The sequence below is a fragment of the Eretmochelys imbricata genome, chromosome 2 (genome assembly GCF_965152235.1).
Source record: "Eretmochelys imbricata isolate rEreImb1 chromosome 2, rEreImb1.hap1, whole genome shotgun sequence".
Lineage (NCBI taxonomy): Eukaryota > Metazoa > Chordata > Testudines > Cheloniidae > Eretmochelys > Eretmochelys imbricata.
Window position 1 is genome coordinate 229,024,600 of NC_135573.1, and position 16,385 is coordinate 229,040,984.

Genomic DNA, 16,385 nt, shown 5'->3' on the forward strand with positions numbered 1-16,385 from the left:
CATATCCAGCTTCTTGTCCACTGTAACCCCCAGGTCCTTTTCTGCAAAACTGCCGCTTAGCCAGTTGACCCCCCAGCCTGTAGCAGTACATGGAATTCTTCCGTCCTAATTGCAGGACTCTGCACTTGTCCTTGCTGAACCTCATCAGATTTCTTTTGGCCCAATCCTCCAATTTGTCTAGGTCACTCTTGATCCTATCCCTACCCTCCAGCATATCTACCTCTCCCCCCGACTTAGTATCATCTGTGAACTTGCTGATGGAGCAATCCATCCCATCATCCAGATCATTAATGAAGATGTTGAACAAAACCAGCCCCAGGACTGATCCCTGGGGCATTCTGCTTGATACCAGCTCCCACTTATGCAGGAGGTCAGAGTTGATCCTAAATCTGGCCTTAAAATCCAAATTTTAGAGCACTCGTGTCCACTTACTGCTATGGCGAGAGGGGGAGATAGTGACCTAAAGATGCAGAAATTCAAACAGAAGGAAATAAAGTGGTTACCTCTGTTCGTTTTAGATTTGGAAGAGGCAATCCACAGTTTATAGATCTTTGTAAAAGCTTGAAAATAAAATTTCGTTTGCTACCAAATATGTCCTTTTACACTTGACAAACCGATTCCCCTGTCATGTGTTTCTAACAGACCTTAAAATTAGCATAGATCTGTTTACATTTATTGCTGCACTCCTGCACCAGAATCATCAATGTCAGCACAGCACATGGAATATATAGCATACTGCCAAGGGCAGGGTCTGGAAGATCTGAAAACAAAGGGAATTCAGAACCAAAATAACTATCTACTGTAGAAGATTATGAAAGCAGATGTAAAAAGAGAGAACGGACACATTTTATGCCAGTTCAGTTTCCTTTTAGAATAAACAAAGATTTCATTTTTGGTCTATTATCGACTTTTAGGTATAGATATTAGCCTGGACCATCAGTCAACATGATGCTTGATTCCTGCAACATAATCAATTTCTTCCTTTCCATCACCACACACTCAGTATCTATGCCTGCAGAGTAGAACAACCAAATGTTGATTTTTATAATTTTTAACCAACACTATTCTTCTGCCAAAGAAGCTACCTTTTAGAAATTAATGAGAAAGAGACTGCCCAGATTGACAATATGGTTTCATCTGGGGTTTTACTGGACTATATTTCTGCCTGCCAATTTTTCTTTTATTTAAATGTAACTGCTCTTAGTGATAAAAAATAATTACTTATATTGAAACTTACATTAATCACTGGGGAAAAAAATATACAATTGAACTTGTAACCTAGAAGTGGTACCTTTTAAAGTTCTTCTCTCATATTTCATGCACAAACAAATTTTAAACATGGGTGATCCAGATAACTAGACGTTTGCATGGAACAGACTTGGAGTTAATTGTGCATGGGAAAGCTGCCTAAATTAATAAGCCACGAAAAGTTTGTTTTATTTTGTTGGGTTTTTTGGTTTGGTTTTGATTTTTGCCTGTTTGTTTGGAGGAGGGTTGCTGTGGAAGAGGACTAGATGGAAAGATGACTTTTCTAAAAACAAAACATAATAATTACCATTGCAGATGTTCTGTGGTTAAACAAATATATATGGCAGTTTTTGGTGTCTGACATCTAACTGTCAAAGTCTCCTATTTCTTAACAGTGGAGAGTCTGGCCTGGAGCAGCAATCAATCACATTACCTTGTAATGGGAATAAACAGGATTACATTCTGCTTTCAGACACCCCGAGGTAAGGGCCCAATCCTGAAAGCCTCAACAATGTGTGCGATCCCGTTAACTTTAATAGAACTATTCACACACACAGAACAGGGCCTCAATGAGGGGGATACTGCATTGGCTTCAACAGACTAACCGGACATGTCTGAGAGCACAGACTACTGCATTCTAATCCTAGATCTGTCACTGACTCCCTTTGTGACCTTAGTTAAAGCACTTATCAGAATTATACTTATGTTACTAAACATTAGAAATCTCCTTACAAAATTGTAAAGCTCTAAAACAACATACTACAAACTTCACTGTGTATACTGAAGTATCTCTATGTAAAGTATAAGCAAAGAGCTGCAGATTTTTCACCAGGAGTTTCAGGACTGATAGCTAACTTTAGTAATAAAGGATTGAACCAACACTCATGTCTCCATTGACAACAATATACTAATGCTCTCTGTGTGCTACTGAAGTGAAAATATTGGGGAACACGCCTAGTCTGTATAAATAAGTCACCACCACGCCACATGTGTCTCCTACTATTGGATAAAAACTGTGGATATCTCAGAAACTGCTATATTGAAGTACTGTTGCCAAATGTTGATTTTTTTAGGGCTTCATTTGGTATGTTGGTTGCCATTATCTTGCAAACTCTTACACATATACTTTAATTTCAATATGATTACTCACTCATCTTAAATACACATGTAAGTTGTTTGCCAGATTAGAAACTAAAAAGATGCCAGGAAGCAGGAGGGAAGGTATCCTTAAGCTTGATTATGGAAAATATATATTCACCAATTACAAACACTAATGATTTTACAGAAAAACACAAGTTAATCTACCTCTAAGTTAGATGCTAATGTGTTAGGGAACCAACACTGATACTCATCTTGGCAGCATTGTAGAAATCCTTTTGCAGAACTAGTTTCTCTTGCTGCAGACTGTCACTAAGGTTTTATATACAATCTTTTCTTTTTTAAAATAACAAACAGCTTCTTTTCCTCTCATTTTTCTTGGACAAACACATTTACTGGAATCATTATTAAAAGAAGCCAATGAGCAACTTACTCTTGATTTCTCATGAATCCTGCTGACTATACCACACACCACTGGTGAATGCAGGATCTCTTTTCTTCCCAAACATTTGGAGGAAACTCCCATAATGCCTCAATACCAGATGGTGCTGAGAATTCTATTGTCTCCTGTCACATGACAGCAGAAGAATTCTATTAGAGAAATGTATGCCATGGTACCACTCTGTTTATAACTGCATATGCACAAGTTTGAAGCACACATGAATTCTTGCTATTATACATGAAAAAGTAATTGCAAGGAATGTTTACTTTCTTCATCTGATCTTCACATGAAAACAAACATTTGAGTCCCACTTTGCCTTTACTTTGTACCTTTATAAGGATAAACATCATGAGTAAACTAAATCCAAATGGCTAAAAGACACATAAAAAATGTGGATAAAGTAATAGAATAGAACCCCTTTTTATTCATGCTTCGCAGTTATTAGTCTTAACAGGACTCAAAACAAGACTCGTCTGCAAGTGCAAAATTTGCAGAATTTTAAAGGGACATGGAAATAAGGAACCAAGGGGCAGTTTGTACTTCTCATCACACACTTCCAATAAAGAAAAATAGCCGGATCTGAAAAAAGTAATGTCAGCTGTGATGCAAATGGTATTGTATCCATTTGATATGCAAATTTCAATTGGTACTTAACCTTCAACACTATCCAGGGTCATTCAAACAAATAAGAATTCAAGCCTTCCCCTAAAGACATGAGTCGCTTCATCTGCTCTGGCTGGTACCTCTAAAAAGAATCTCAGCCATACTATTTGTATTTATTGTAATTTCTTCATTTGAAAGTAACCCCAAAAGAACGGAAATGTAAATTACTATCGACACTGACACTGCTGCAATTGTTCAGAAACTTCATCTGTGATTCTAAGCTGCAGCTGAAAGTTCTGGAAATAAATGGAACCTTTCTGGGACCAACAGCAGTGATTTAGTTCCCTCCCTCCCCTCACAAAATAAACATATCCTAGAATCAAGGGTGATGATTTGGTCACACTCCCAACATTCTCAAGCACAAGCGGTATGCAGTGTGGTGTTATACAATCATCGTACTTTTTGCACACCTATTTGCAATATTCTCATATTTCTCCGAGGCTACATCTCAGAAAGGCTCATCTCTCATAGCTAATTTGTTGCTTTTATGCTGTGGTATTACATTTTAATTGGACCATTGGCATCTGTAGGACCTCCTGAGATTCCCACCAACTTTTAACACATTGGTATCAGTATTTGTTAATCATTGGAGGATGTTACTGGGTGTTCACAGCATGTCTATTATTATGTTAACAACAGAACCAGATAACATCCGGGGATGATTTTTCCCATACATATAGATACTAACATGTGACAAGTGAATAATGCTGTGAATTCAGTCTGTTTTTCATGAAATCTCATGGAAAGCAAGATAAAACGTTCAGATTTTCTTTTAGAATTAAGACTATGTTAGACAGGAATACAAGAAACAAAGTATCCATCTCTTTTGCTTTCAGTTAAGATTCCAGAATCTCTAGAACTCTCAGCAAAAATACCTGTGGCCCATATTCTCTTCCAAAGACATCTTTAGGGAATGAGAGAGGTGTTTGGTCCCAAAGACAGTTATTAAGGCTTAGTTGTATCTTTAACTAGTCCTACTTTTTTGCATGTTCACATATTTTATTGTCTTGCCTTTTAGTTACTGTAACACAATTACACACAAAAATATTAAAATAAAACACAATAACCTACTTTTTGCGTGTGTTGGGCAAGACATTTTAAATACCTTGTTTTTCTCTTACATTTTATTCTGCTGGCAAGCTCCTCCAGGTGCATTCTAAAATCCTTACTGAAAGCTTTCATATTAACTGTATTTATAAACCACAAACAATGTCTAAAAAGCTCTTCTTTAAAACTATGTTCCTTCATTTTCCACCTCCCAGTGTTCCGGGAACTTTAACAGGCAGGCACCTGGCAAAAGAAGAGATGAAGCTGCCTGACTTTCCAAATAACTTAAAGAAATGAAGAAAACAGATGTTACTGGCATAGAAAAAAAATGAATCCCTTTATGCCCAAGATAAGCACAGTTATTCACAACAACCAAAGAAAATGGAACTGAAGGTAAGGCGGGTTCAGTCAAAAGGAAGATCTCTTAGTCTGGCATAGGAGAGTGAAGTGACAGCAAGTCTAAGGGCAGTCTACACTACCACGCTGCATCAGCGCAGCTGCGCCACTTAATGGGTCTGGTGAAAATGCGCTATGCCAATGGGAGAGTGCTCTCCCATGAGCATAGTTACTCCACCTCCGTGAGAGGCAGAAGCTATGTCGGCGGGAGAGCGTCTCCCACTGACATAGGGCAGTGTTAACAGCACTTAAGCGGATTAAATTGCATTGCTCACGGGGGTGTCTTTTTTCACACCCTGAGCAACGTAAGTTACATCGACTTAAGCAGTAGGGTAGACCAGCCCTAAGGATATCACCTTAATAGTCTGCAGAGCACCTGCGTTGGTGTGCCTAATACAGGTTTTAAATGTTTTTATAAACCACTTGAAGAAACCTTGGTAATACCTGGCCAGAGTATTTAAGTTGGTCCCCCTTATTAGACCTTTAGTAGTTAAAATGCTGCTTGGGAGAAAAGGGTGTGTGTCTAGATTATGTATTTAATTACAATACTTTCCTTCAGGCCAACTAGTGTTCTCCCTGAAATACTTTTTCATAAATTTAGGTTTCAACATAATCCAATTTAATTTATGATTTGGCAGGAATCGTTGTAATATTCACTAAAATCTTTACAAATACTTCAGCCCTAATAAAGGCTAAAAATTAGGGCTGTCAATTTTTTGCAGTTAACTCGCACAATTAACTCAAAAAAAATTAATGATAAAAAAATTGTGATTAATCACAGATTTAACTGCACTGTTAAACAATAGAATACTAATTGAAATTTATTAAATATTTTGGATTTTTTTTATACTTTCATATATTTTGTATTCTGTGTTGAAATCAAAGTGCATATTATTTTTGAAAATATTTGCACTGTAAAAATGATAAACAAAATAAATAGTATTTTTCAATTCACCTCTTACAAGTACCATAATGCAATCTCTTTATTGTAAAAAGAAAAGGAGTACTTGTGGCGCCTTAGAGACTAACCAATTTATTTGAGCATGAGCTTTCGTGAGCTACAGCTCACTTCATCGGATGCATACCGTGGAAACTGCAGAAGACATTATATACACACAGAGACCATGAAACAATACCTTCTCCCATCCCACTGTCCTGCTGGTAATAGCTTATCTAAAGTGATCATCAAGTTGAGCCATTTCCAGCACAAATCCAGGTTTTCTCACCCTCCGCCCCCTCACACACAAACTCACTCTCTTGCTGGAAATGGCCCATCCAAAGTGACCACTCTCTTCACAATGTGTATGATAATCAAGGTGGGCCATTTCCTGCACAAATCCAGGTTTGGATTTGTGCTGGAAATGGCCCACCTTGATTATCATGCACATTGTACGGAGAGTGGTCACTTTGGATAAGCTATTACCAGCAGGAGAGTGAGTTTGTGTGTGTGGTTTTTGGAGGGGGGTGAGGGAGTGAGAGAACCTGGATTTGTGCAGGAAATGGCCCACCTTGATGATCACTTTAGATAAGCTATTACCAGCAGGACAGTGGGGTGGGAGGAGGTATTGTTTCATGGTCTCTGTGTGTATATAATGTCTTCTGCAGTTTCCACGGTATGCATCCGATGAAGTGAGCTGTAGCTCACAAAAGCTCATGCTCAAATAAATTGGTTAGTCTCTAAGGTGCCACAAGTACTCCTTTTCTTTTTGCGAATACAGACTAACACGGCTGTTACTCTGAAACCTCTCTTTATTGTGAAAGTGCAACTTACAAATGTATATTTTTTTTGTTACATAACTGCACCCAAAAACAAAACAACGTAAAATTTTAGAGCCTACAAGTCCACTGAGTCCTACTGCTTGTTCAGCCAATCACTCAAACAAACAAGTTTGTTTACATTTACAGGAGATAATGCCGCACTCTTCTTATTTACAAAGTCACCAGAACGTGAGAACAGGCATTTGCATGGCACTTTTGTAGCGGGCATTGCAAGGTATTTACGTGCCAAATATGCTAAACATTCGTATGCCCCTTCATGCTTTGGGCACCATTCCAGAGGACATGCTTCCATGCTGATGACGCTTGTTTAAAAAATAATGTGTTAACTGACTTGTGACTGAACTCCATGGGGGAGAACTGTATGTCCCCTGCTGTTTTACCCGCATTCCGCCATACATTTCATGTTACAGCAGTCTTGGATGATGACCCAGGACATGTTGCTCATTTTAAGAACACTTTCACTGCAGATTTGACAAAATGCAAAGAAGGTACCAAAATGAGCTTTCTAAAGATACCTACAGCACTTGACCCAAGGTTTAAGAATCTGAAGTGCCTTCTAAAATCTTAGAGGGATGAGTTGCGGAGCATGCTTTCAGAAGCTTTGTGCAGGGGGTTGGACTAAATGACCTCCTGAGGTCCCTTCCAACCCTGATATTCTATGAAGTCTTAAAAGAGAAATTCTCCAGACTCTGTAGTTTACACATCGAACCATCAAAATAGAAAATCACCTTCTACTGGTGGCATCTGACTCATAATGAAAATGAACACATGTTGGACCACACTGCTTTGGATTGTTATCAAGCAGAACCCATCATCAGCATGGACGCATGTTCTCTGGAATGGTGGTTGAAGCATGAAGGGACATATTAATCTTTAGCGCCTCTGGACGAAATACCTTGCAATGCCGACTACAAAAGTGCCATGCAAATGCCTGTTCTCACTTTCTGGTGACATTGTAAACAAGAAGAGTGCAGCATTATCTCCTGTAAATGTAAACAAACTTGTTTGTCTGAGCGATTGGCTGAACAAGAAGTAGGACTGAGTGGACTTGTAGGCTCTAAAATTTTACATTGTCGCGAGCACTGTACACTTTGTATTCTGTGTTGTAATTGAAATAAATATATTTGAAAATGTAGAAAACATCCAAAAATATTTAAATAAAAGGTATTATATTATTGTTTAATAACACGATTAATCACGGTTAATTTTTTTAATCGCTTCACAGTCCTACTAAAAATACTTCTTTTATAACTATACATCACAAGACACAGGCCATCCTAAACCAAAATCCAGTGTTGTTGTTGTTTTCCAGGAACTGAAAGCAAATATGCACACAGGTAAAAACCCAACAGGTCTCACTCACGCGTGTTAAATACACTCTTTAAATTTGGGATCGGTTTTAAGGCACCCTTACAGAATTCTACTTGTCTGCAGCCCTGGAGTACGAATGTTTGCTCCGGTGGGTTGTTTGACCAGCCAACTAATACCTATCCATATATTAACAGCAAAGAACCTAACAACCACTGAGGCAGCAGGCAACCGAGCAGATCTAGGCTTGGGCAGGACAGTCTGCAGAGCAATTTTGCCACCCTGCTCCCCCCGAGTTTGCAGAGCGGTTTTCGCCAAGCACAGCTCTGCAGCCGAGCAGCTCAGGCGCTCCTGGCTGCTGCTATCGCCCCCCCCCCGCGACCAGAGCCGGTCCCTTGCGCTCCTCTGCCTGCGCACCGCGCACAGCCCAACCTGCACAGGTGCCTGCGCAAGCCCAGGGCGGGCACCGCCAGCCCAGGCCCGCCAGCGCTGCGCCTGGGGCGGCACGGGCCGGGCCGAGCGGGGGCGGGAATCCCAGCGGCGGGGGGACCACGGGCGGCGAGCGGGACCGGTACCTCTCAGCGCCTGGTGCATCCCACCGATGCCGCTGTACAGCTCCAGCACGCGCACCGGCCCCATCCTCCCTCCCCACGCGCAGCACCTGGCTCTTACTGAGCCTGCGCGGGCGCTCTGCGCATCCTCAGTAACGTCTGCTGAAGTCAGTGCCCAGCCCCTCGCTCCCTCCGCTCTCCCTTGCCCCCAGACTCTGCTCCCCGGGTGACAGGGAAGCGCGGGAAGGGCAGAGTCGGAGCCGGGTCACTCCGCTCCCAGGGTGACAGGGGTGGGAGCTGACAGGAGGAGAGGCGCTGCCGGATGGGGAAGCTGGGGGTGGGGAGAGAGAACAGGAGCGGGGGCGAGCCATGGGCAGTGGCTGGCAAAGCAGGGGGTGGGTGGCAGCCTGGCTGCAGGTGTTCCTGGCTGGCTGGTCCATGCCAGCCCCCTCTCTCCACGGCTGCCGTGTTAAAGGCCCAGTGCTGCCCAGTTCCTGGGCTCCAGATCCTCACTAACTTCTGAGGCTCTGGGCTCTAGGAGACTGGATTCTGTGTAATGTGTGTGTGACTTACAAAGCTCCCACCCACCTGCAGTTCAAAATGTTCAGACCTGTTTTTTACTATTTGACTTGCATCCATGTTTTTAACCTTTCAAAGAATCCCTTTCCAGTTTTCCCAGCTGTAGCGTGTCTGGATGCAGCTTTATAGCATTGCACAAAATTGTCTTCTCATCCGACTGCCTGAACTGGACTTCCGTTTACTTGATCTGCTGTAACTGTAGCTTCCTTCCTTTCAGTTATTTATGTTTATTTTATTAAATGTTATTTTTATCTTGCATTGTTTTTAGCACTCTGTCATTTATCTTGGTTAATATTGTGCATATTCATGTCATTGTGCTATTTATGTTTTTAATAGCAAGCAATAATTTAAAATACTAATTGAGGCTAGCAGTTTAAGCAATCACATCTCAGTGTTTTGAAGTAATAGCACTTTGTTGTTATTGTAATTATGTAATTTATAATTTTTATTTCTACAGTTTTAATTTTTTCCTCTTGTACCACAAGTTTACTCTTTTTTAAGTTTCCTTTGATCCTCCAGGGCAGATTGCCTTTCTCAACTGATATTTTGGTCTATGTTTTTTCATGTAATCACTTGTGCATAGAACTTACTTCCCAAATATTTGCAAAGGGCACTGAACTATCTTATATGAAATCCCTCCAAAGACAAAACTTCTACTGTAATTTTCACTGATCATAGATATTGGGGGGAGGGATAGCTCAGTGGTTTGAGTATTGGCCTGCTAAACCCAGGGTTGTGAGTTCAATCCTTGAGGGGGCCATTTGGGATCTGGGGCAAAAACTGGGGATTGGTCCTGCTTTGAGCAGGGGGTTGGACTAGATGACCTCCTGAGGTCCCTTCCAACCCTGATATTCTATGATTCTATATAAATTATTCACAATGCTAAGAATTAAAAATAATCACATCATGCACCAGAAAGTTATGATATGACTCACTTCAGTGTTGGTTTTCATTCTGACAAGTTTACTGTTTGTTCTGCCAAAATCACTAAAGATTTTTTAACATAAAATATTTAGTTATTTCTTTGATCTGGTCTCACAAACTCTTTTATTACTGTATGATGGTATTTAAAACTATGTGTCTCACATTCCAGTGTGCAGTTCAGACCAGGGAAGGTTTGGGTCACTGCCTGTCCCATAACCCTGGGTGCCTTGCAATGCTTTTCTGTTGTAGCTCCCAACCTGGGTCACTCACAAACAGCCTACCAGCATGCAGGGCACACCCTGAGTGTCTGTGTATAGCTACAGCCCTGGCCCAGTGGCCTGTCAGCAACACACCAGTCACACTCTGGTTTCCATCAGCCTTGGTTACTACTTGCAGGGCGATCCCAACACACTCCCAGTCCCAAATTTTCCCCAAAATGTGTGCTCTGCACTTTCCAGCCCTCTCCTTGACAGTTCAAATATTTGAGGTCCGTTGCTTCTGTAAGGGGTCAATATTCAATAGTTTGCTACTTTAACTGGAGTTACCAAACAGTTCAGTTAAAGTTAAAGACAGTACTGGATTAGTTTTGGTTAAAACATAAGTTTGTTTAACTACAAAGAGATTTTAAGTGAGTACAAGCAGAAGGCATTAAAGTCAGAAATAGTTACAAGAGAAGTAAAGATAAAACACTTCCTAATACCAAGAATTTAACGAGCTAGACTTGTTAAGGTAAAATCCTTACCACAGGTTTTCAACAACATTGCTGACCAAATTCTCCGGTCAGGATCTCCCCTCACAGTCAAAAGGCTAGTTCCTTTGTCTTCTTAGGTGAAAGGGATAGGTAGTGAGATACCTTGGAGTGTTTTTGCCCTTTGCTTTTATAGTCCAGTCACCCTTTGAAGTGGATTCTTCTGAGGATTACTCTTCAAAGTAAAGTTTATTCAAAAAGTAAAGAAGCTGTCATAGAATGTATTGGTGTTGGTGGCTCCATGCTCTTTCTTCTCCCCTGGGTATACTGAAATGCAGATTTGCCTTGTTTCCTGCCATTTCCCTCTCATGCTGTTTCAAGGACGCTGTTTACTATTTATATGTAAATTGAGGTAAATACACATTCCTTTATTTAGGATAGGCCTGCTAAACAACTTTGGCTGAGGCAGGGCTTTGTGGGTTTGAACACATGCTAACAACTACATACAGGGGGAGTTCATAACTTTACATATAATGTTGCTATGTACATTTCACCATGATATTATTGACCAAAAACTTACTAGTTTTCAGATAATACCTCACAAGGCTTATTTTCTACAAAGATTATTACAATAGTGTGTATACAGGGGTGCTTTCAGCCATAATGTGTATATATTAATTTTAATAAATCAATTAGGTGTACTTTATCACATGTCTGCTATATGGAACATTCTTGTCTCAGGCTGACTGCCCCCTTCAAAGGGAGATGGGCCGAGCACCTGCTGTGACTAATCAGCTGTCTCTATGCCAAGTTCTTTTATTAAAACTCTTCATACACTTTACATCATAACAGCATCAGGCAATACACATATATTAAGTCATTTAGAACAGGGCCAAACCATCTTATAGTATCCATAGTCACTTTAGCTACCTCCTGGGCTTCCATTTCCTTTGCCCAGCTAAGTGGAGAAACCTATTGCTCAAAGTTAGATGAGAAGAAGGAGCATAAGGAAGGACAGAGGCTACAAGGGAAGGAAGGTCTATCTGAGCCAGGTCAAAGTCCTGTGAGACAGATGCCATCTCACCCACTGTCCTACTATCAGCAGGCATGAGACACGGAGAGAGCGCCATTCCTCTCCCCTGACCCTCCACCTCTCCTATGAAAGGATATGAGTCTTTAAGAACCCTTGCACTCAAATGCAACAACCACCTCAGAGGCTGCCAACCTTTTTCCCTCCCCTCTTATCCTTTGCCAACTGTGGTATCCCCTGAGACCTCTCCACTCCTATTCCAAAGTCACCCTTATGCCCTAGCTTCCTCACTCTGCTGTTGTGGATACTGCAGTTGTGATGTTTTCTGCATCTTCCTTCACCTAACCTCTAACACCTTTGTCCATGTGCTACTATTGCCCATCTCTGGAAGGGGAGCATCTTCCACATGTTCTTTCCCAATTCCTCTAACAGCAACAGGGATTGTGCTATTACTGTTCCCCTGTCCCTCATTCTCAAATACCACATTGCGCCATCCCCATCTCTCCATTACCCCTCTAACAGCACCCTCCCCACCTAAATGTGCTTTCTTGGCATATGCCTCCTCCCTGTACCCCCAATTTCCACACTGTGCATGTCTGGTGTAATGTAGACACAGGCCTGCTAAGTGACCAAACTGCCCACAGGGGCAGCATTGTACCAGACGGCAACACACAGAAGCCCCACACATGATAGGTGTAAGGCTGTCCAACATAACTAACTTCCGCTATCATGAAACAGCTGGGCAACTGCAAAATCTGATGGTTGTACAAGGATCTTGACAAGAGCACCACGAGCATGCATTCCTACATCCAAATCCCCAGTCAACTCAGGATTTTCTCACCTTAGCCAACACAGTTGCCTGTCTGCTTAGCCAATCCACAATCAGCTCATTGGGTACTAGATTACTGAGGAACGTGATAATAACCTTCTTAATACCCAGTCTCATTGGCGGAACTACCACCAATCACTTCCAATACCCCTTACCTTGCATCCTTGCATATGCCTTCCAGAAGGTTTCCATTAACTCATTTGACCAAAACCACAAATCAGTTTCCTTGGACCCAGGTAGCTGGTACAAGATCCACTGGAAAGAACTGCATACCCCTCAGTATCTTTGTGCTCAGCTCTCTAGAGTTGAATGACCCATAGCTCTGTACCATAACCACATCACATGTTTCTCTTTTTCACCTTACTTCCCTCATTTGCCCTTAACCCCTGTGACTCTAAGAGCCCCTTTATGCCAACTGGCAAAGGGTGCTCCCAACACACTGTTGCCAGAATATTTAGCCAAATGGTGCAAGATATCATAAAAACTGGTAACATGCTGGTCATTAATATAATAGCATAATGTTTGTACAGTTAGTACTCCCTACCCACAGTTGTTTGTGAAACCCTAATGGGAGGTACATGAGAAAAGATGATACAGCCTCTGTGGGGCCAGGAAGAGGGGATGTGGAGATGGGGTCATCAAAGCAGGTGACACACTGGTCCATCTCGGAAGGGGTTGGGCGGGGGGAGCAATCCAGGCCAGTGACATTGGGGCATTATTGATCCTTAGGATTTCATGTCTGTAGAAGTGAATTTATTGGGCGGTGATGTTTCTAAAAAGGTCACTTTAGATCATAGACCACTGGCAGAGCAGGAAGGAAGGAAGTCACTGACAAAACTGTTCTAATTTTTGTCTAGTACAACTAAACTACCTTTGCCAAACACTTGAAATGAAGAGATGATTCAAAGATATTCAGTACCACTCAGAAGAGCAAGTTTTCAGCCCAGACTTTCAAACTATAGCGTGTATACACTGAAGTTCTTGATCCTGCAAACACATATTCACAATAATTCAAGGGGACTACTCAATTTGTGTGAGTACAGTCACTCAAAGGCATATGTGCTTGCAAGACTGGGCCCTAAATAGTTTCAGGGGGAACATACATACATACATACATACATACATAAATGTTATTTTCAAACAAATCTCTCTAATATTTCCATGTCAGTCATGAGTTCTTGGAGCAAATTCATCTTTGCTGCATTTCTGTTGATGTTGGTGAAATTATATTAGAGATCAGTTAGCCCATTATGTTTATATTCTAGCAGAACTGTACAGAGCTGGACATAGTGCACAGTGCTGGCTGTCAAGAGCCAGTTGTGGCTCACTCATCCAAAGCCACTCAGCCATCAAGAAGGTTAAGGCTGCATGGACATATCAGAGATACACTCTGCTTTCTCCCCTCCTTTTCTGCCCACCCCCGACTCCAGATAGGGTGACCAGATGTCCCGATTTTATAGGGACAGTCCCAATATTTGGGGCTTTGTCTTATATAGGTGCCTATTGCCTCCCACCCCGTCCCGATTTTTCGCCCTTCCTATCTGATCACCCTTAACCTCAGAAGATCCTCTCCTTCCCCTCACACCAGGGGTAGAGTCTGGCATAGGAGATGGCAGATCTACTGCTGCCAAATTATGCCTGTGGAGAATGCTCCACTGCTCTTTTCTTGCCACTTCAAGGCCACTCTACACTAAGTGGACTGGAGAATCTGACCCATAATATTTATATGCTATAGCAATAAAAAACAAGAAGCAGGAACTCATGAGCCAGAGAGGGACATTACTGGTCTCCTGTGGAAATGAATGGAAAACACCAAAAGTTCCCCAAGCACTCATGTCTGAGTAACTTCTTAGTAATCAGTTCTGTAGTTCACATCACTGGAACTAGCCTTAGAGGTTTTAGCTACTTATAGTAGAAAAAAAGAGCAAATGCAAGTGAGGAATCTGGAAGCAATTCTTCTTTATGGGCCCTTTATGGCCTTGGTGTCAATGGAAGTCTTTGCAGGGATTTCAACAGGCTTTGGATCAGGCCCTGTGTGGCAGTATTTCTGGTGGACTGTTTACTTAACAGGCCAGAACCATGGTCAAGAAATGTCATTCTACCTTCACTTCCAAATTTCTTCCACTCCTTCCAAGAAGGATATGTCATTCCACGTATGGAATGTCCTCAGGGAAAGTGATCATCCACCTGTAACCTTTAACAATTGACAAAGGAGGGAGAGTCTCCAATCCTATCAGAATCTATAGCAATCAATTGTAATTCTCCGCTCCATCCCTAGACTGGGGGTTTCAAAAGTCACAACTAAAGTTTTGTATAAAAGGTAACACTGATTAGACTAATAACTGTAAATTTTAGGCCAAACTGCATCTGATGTGTTCTATGCTACTGCCAGTGAAGATGCTGCTTGAGCTCCCATTGATTTAAAGGGATTTAAAGTTCTGGGACAATGGAAGGTGAAGGTGCTCAGCACCTTGCAAGACTGAACACATAACATTTGGGGTGGGGTGTTGTAAATCAGCTATGCCTTAACAATACATAAGTCTTTCAATATAAATTGATAGAGTTCCTATAAAAATGTTAGTTTATTCTAAATCAGTGCATCTCCACAATACTATGATTTATTCATGAACTGTCTGCTATTTTTCTGCATCCCCTTCTACATATATATATATTTATAGCACAATAAAGAATTGTTGGCATAAACACATTAGACCAGCATTGCTATCCAAATAGTCTTTTAAAACTCCTTCCTCCTAGCAACAGAGGAGTATTTCCTCAATTCAGCTACTGTTTCAGAAGTTTGCCACAACTTTGATAATCAGTCTGATAATACAGTTAATCACAGTGAATCTGACAGATGTTTCCCTGGTAACCGACACACACATCCAGTGAAACAGATGTATGTGCTGAAAGGAAACAAGCAAACAAAACCACTACACCATTTCCACTTTTTACAATACTTTAAAATTGCTATGAATGTTACAGATACCAGGGCGGGGAAATTTTTTCACTATAGCAATAAGCAAAAATGATGACAGGAGGACACTGCATTTCACTGTGAAAGGAAGGATTACAGACTGTGACTACACGAAATACCTCCTTTCACTACAAGCTATTATGTATATACAACAGCCACCACCACACACACATTACATTTTTACCGGGGCCTCATGTCCTCTGGGGTTACATTAACTCTGCCTCACTCCATGCCACCCCTGCATTTCCTACCACATGAATCCAGACTATCTCCACTGGGCCAGTAGTCTCCTCTGTTTGCCCCTGTTCTGATTCCTATCATGTTTATGAGCATGAAATGTTAACATTCTACAGGTCACATAAGTTCCAATATGTAACAGAGGTTTTACTGGAATCATACTTCTGCACTGACAGATCTAACTTCAGGCTTCATTGCCAGGCTTTATTCTGGAGTAAAAGCCTACAACTGAATTACTCACAAACTCAGAAAATAAGGGTTTATAATGGAAGCCCTCGTAGACCCTTAACTATGAAGTGCCTGGGGCTGATTTATAGAAAGTCAGAGAAAATGAGAGATTCAGATACTATATATCAGGCCGTAAGACACATAGAATGGTATAAAATGGTAGACAGATTCAATGATCATCTGAAACTTGGAGATAAGTAAATGTTAGTATAGGAGACTGAAAAGAAGGATCTGCTCTAAAATAGCTGGTTTCAGAGTAACAGCCGTGTTAGTCTGTATTCGCAAAAAGAAAAGGAGTACTTGTGGCACCTTAGAGACTAACCAATTTATTTGAGCATAAGCTTTTGTGAGCTACAGCTCA

At 41.3% G+C, this 16,385-nt stretch overlaps 1 protein-coding gene across 6 annotated transcripts in view; it reads right to left on the minus strand.

Moving 5' to 3' along the window:
* The window catches only part of TRDMT1 (tRNA aspartic acid methyltransferase 1), a 45,718-nt gene extending 36,957 nt beyond the window's left edge, over positions 1–8,761 (minus strand). For 4 of the 6 annotated variants that reach the window (XM_077808168.1, XM_077808167.1, XM_077808170.1 and 1 more), the window contains exon 1: positions 8,557–8,651. In XM_077808168.1, the coding sequence (XP_077664294.1) occupies positions 8,557–8,620 (64 nt within the window). In that variant the 5' untranslated portion in view covers positions 8,621–8,651. The other 2 variants (XM_077808172.1, XM_077808171.1) reach the window with 2 other exon arrangements.
* Positions 8,762–16,385: the final 7,624 nt, after the last annotated feature.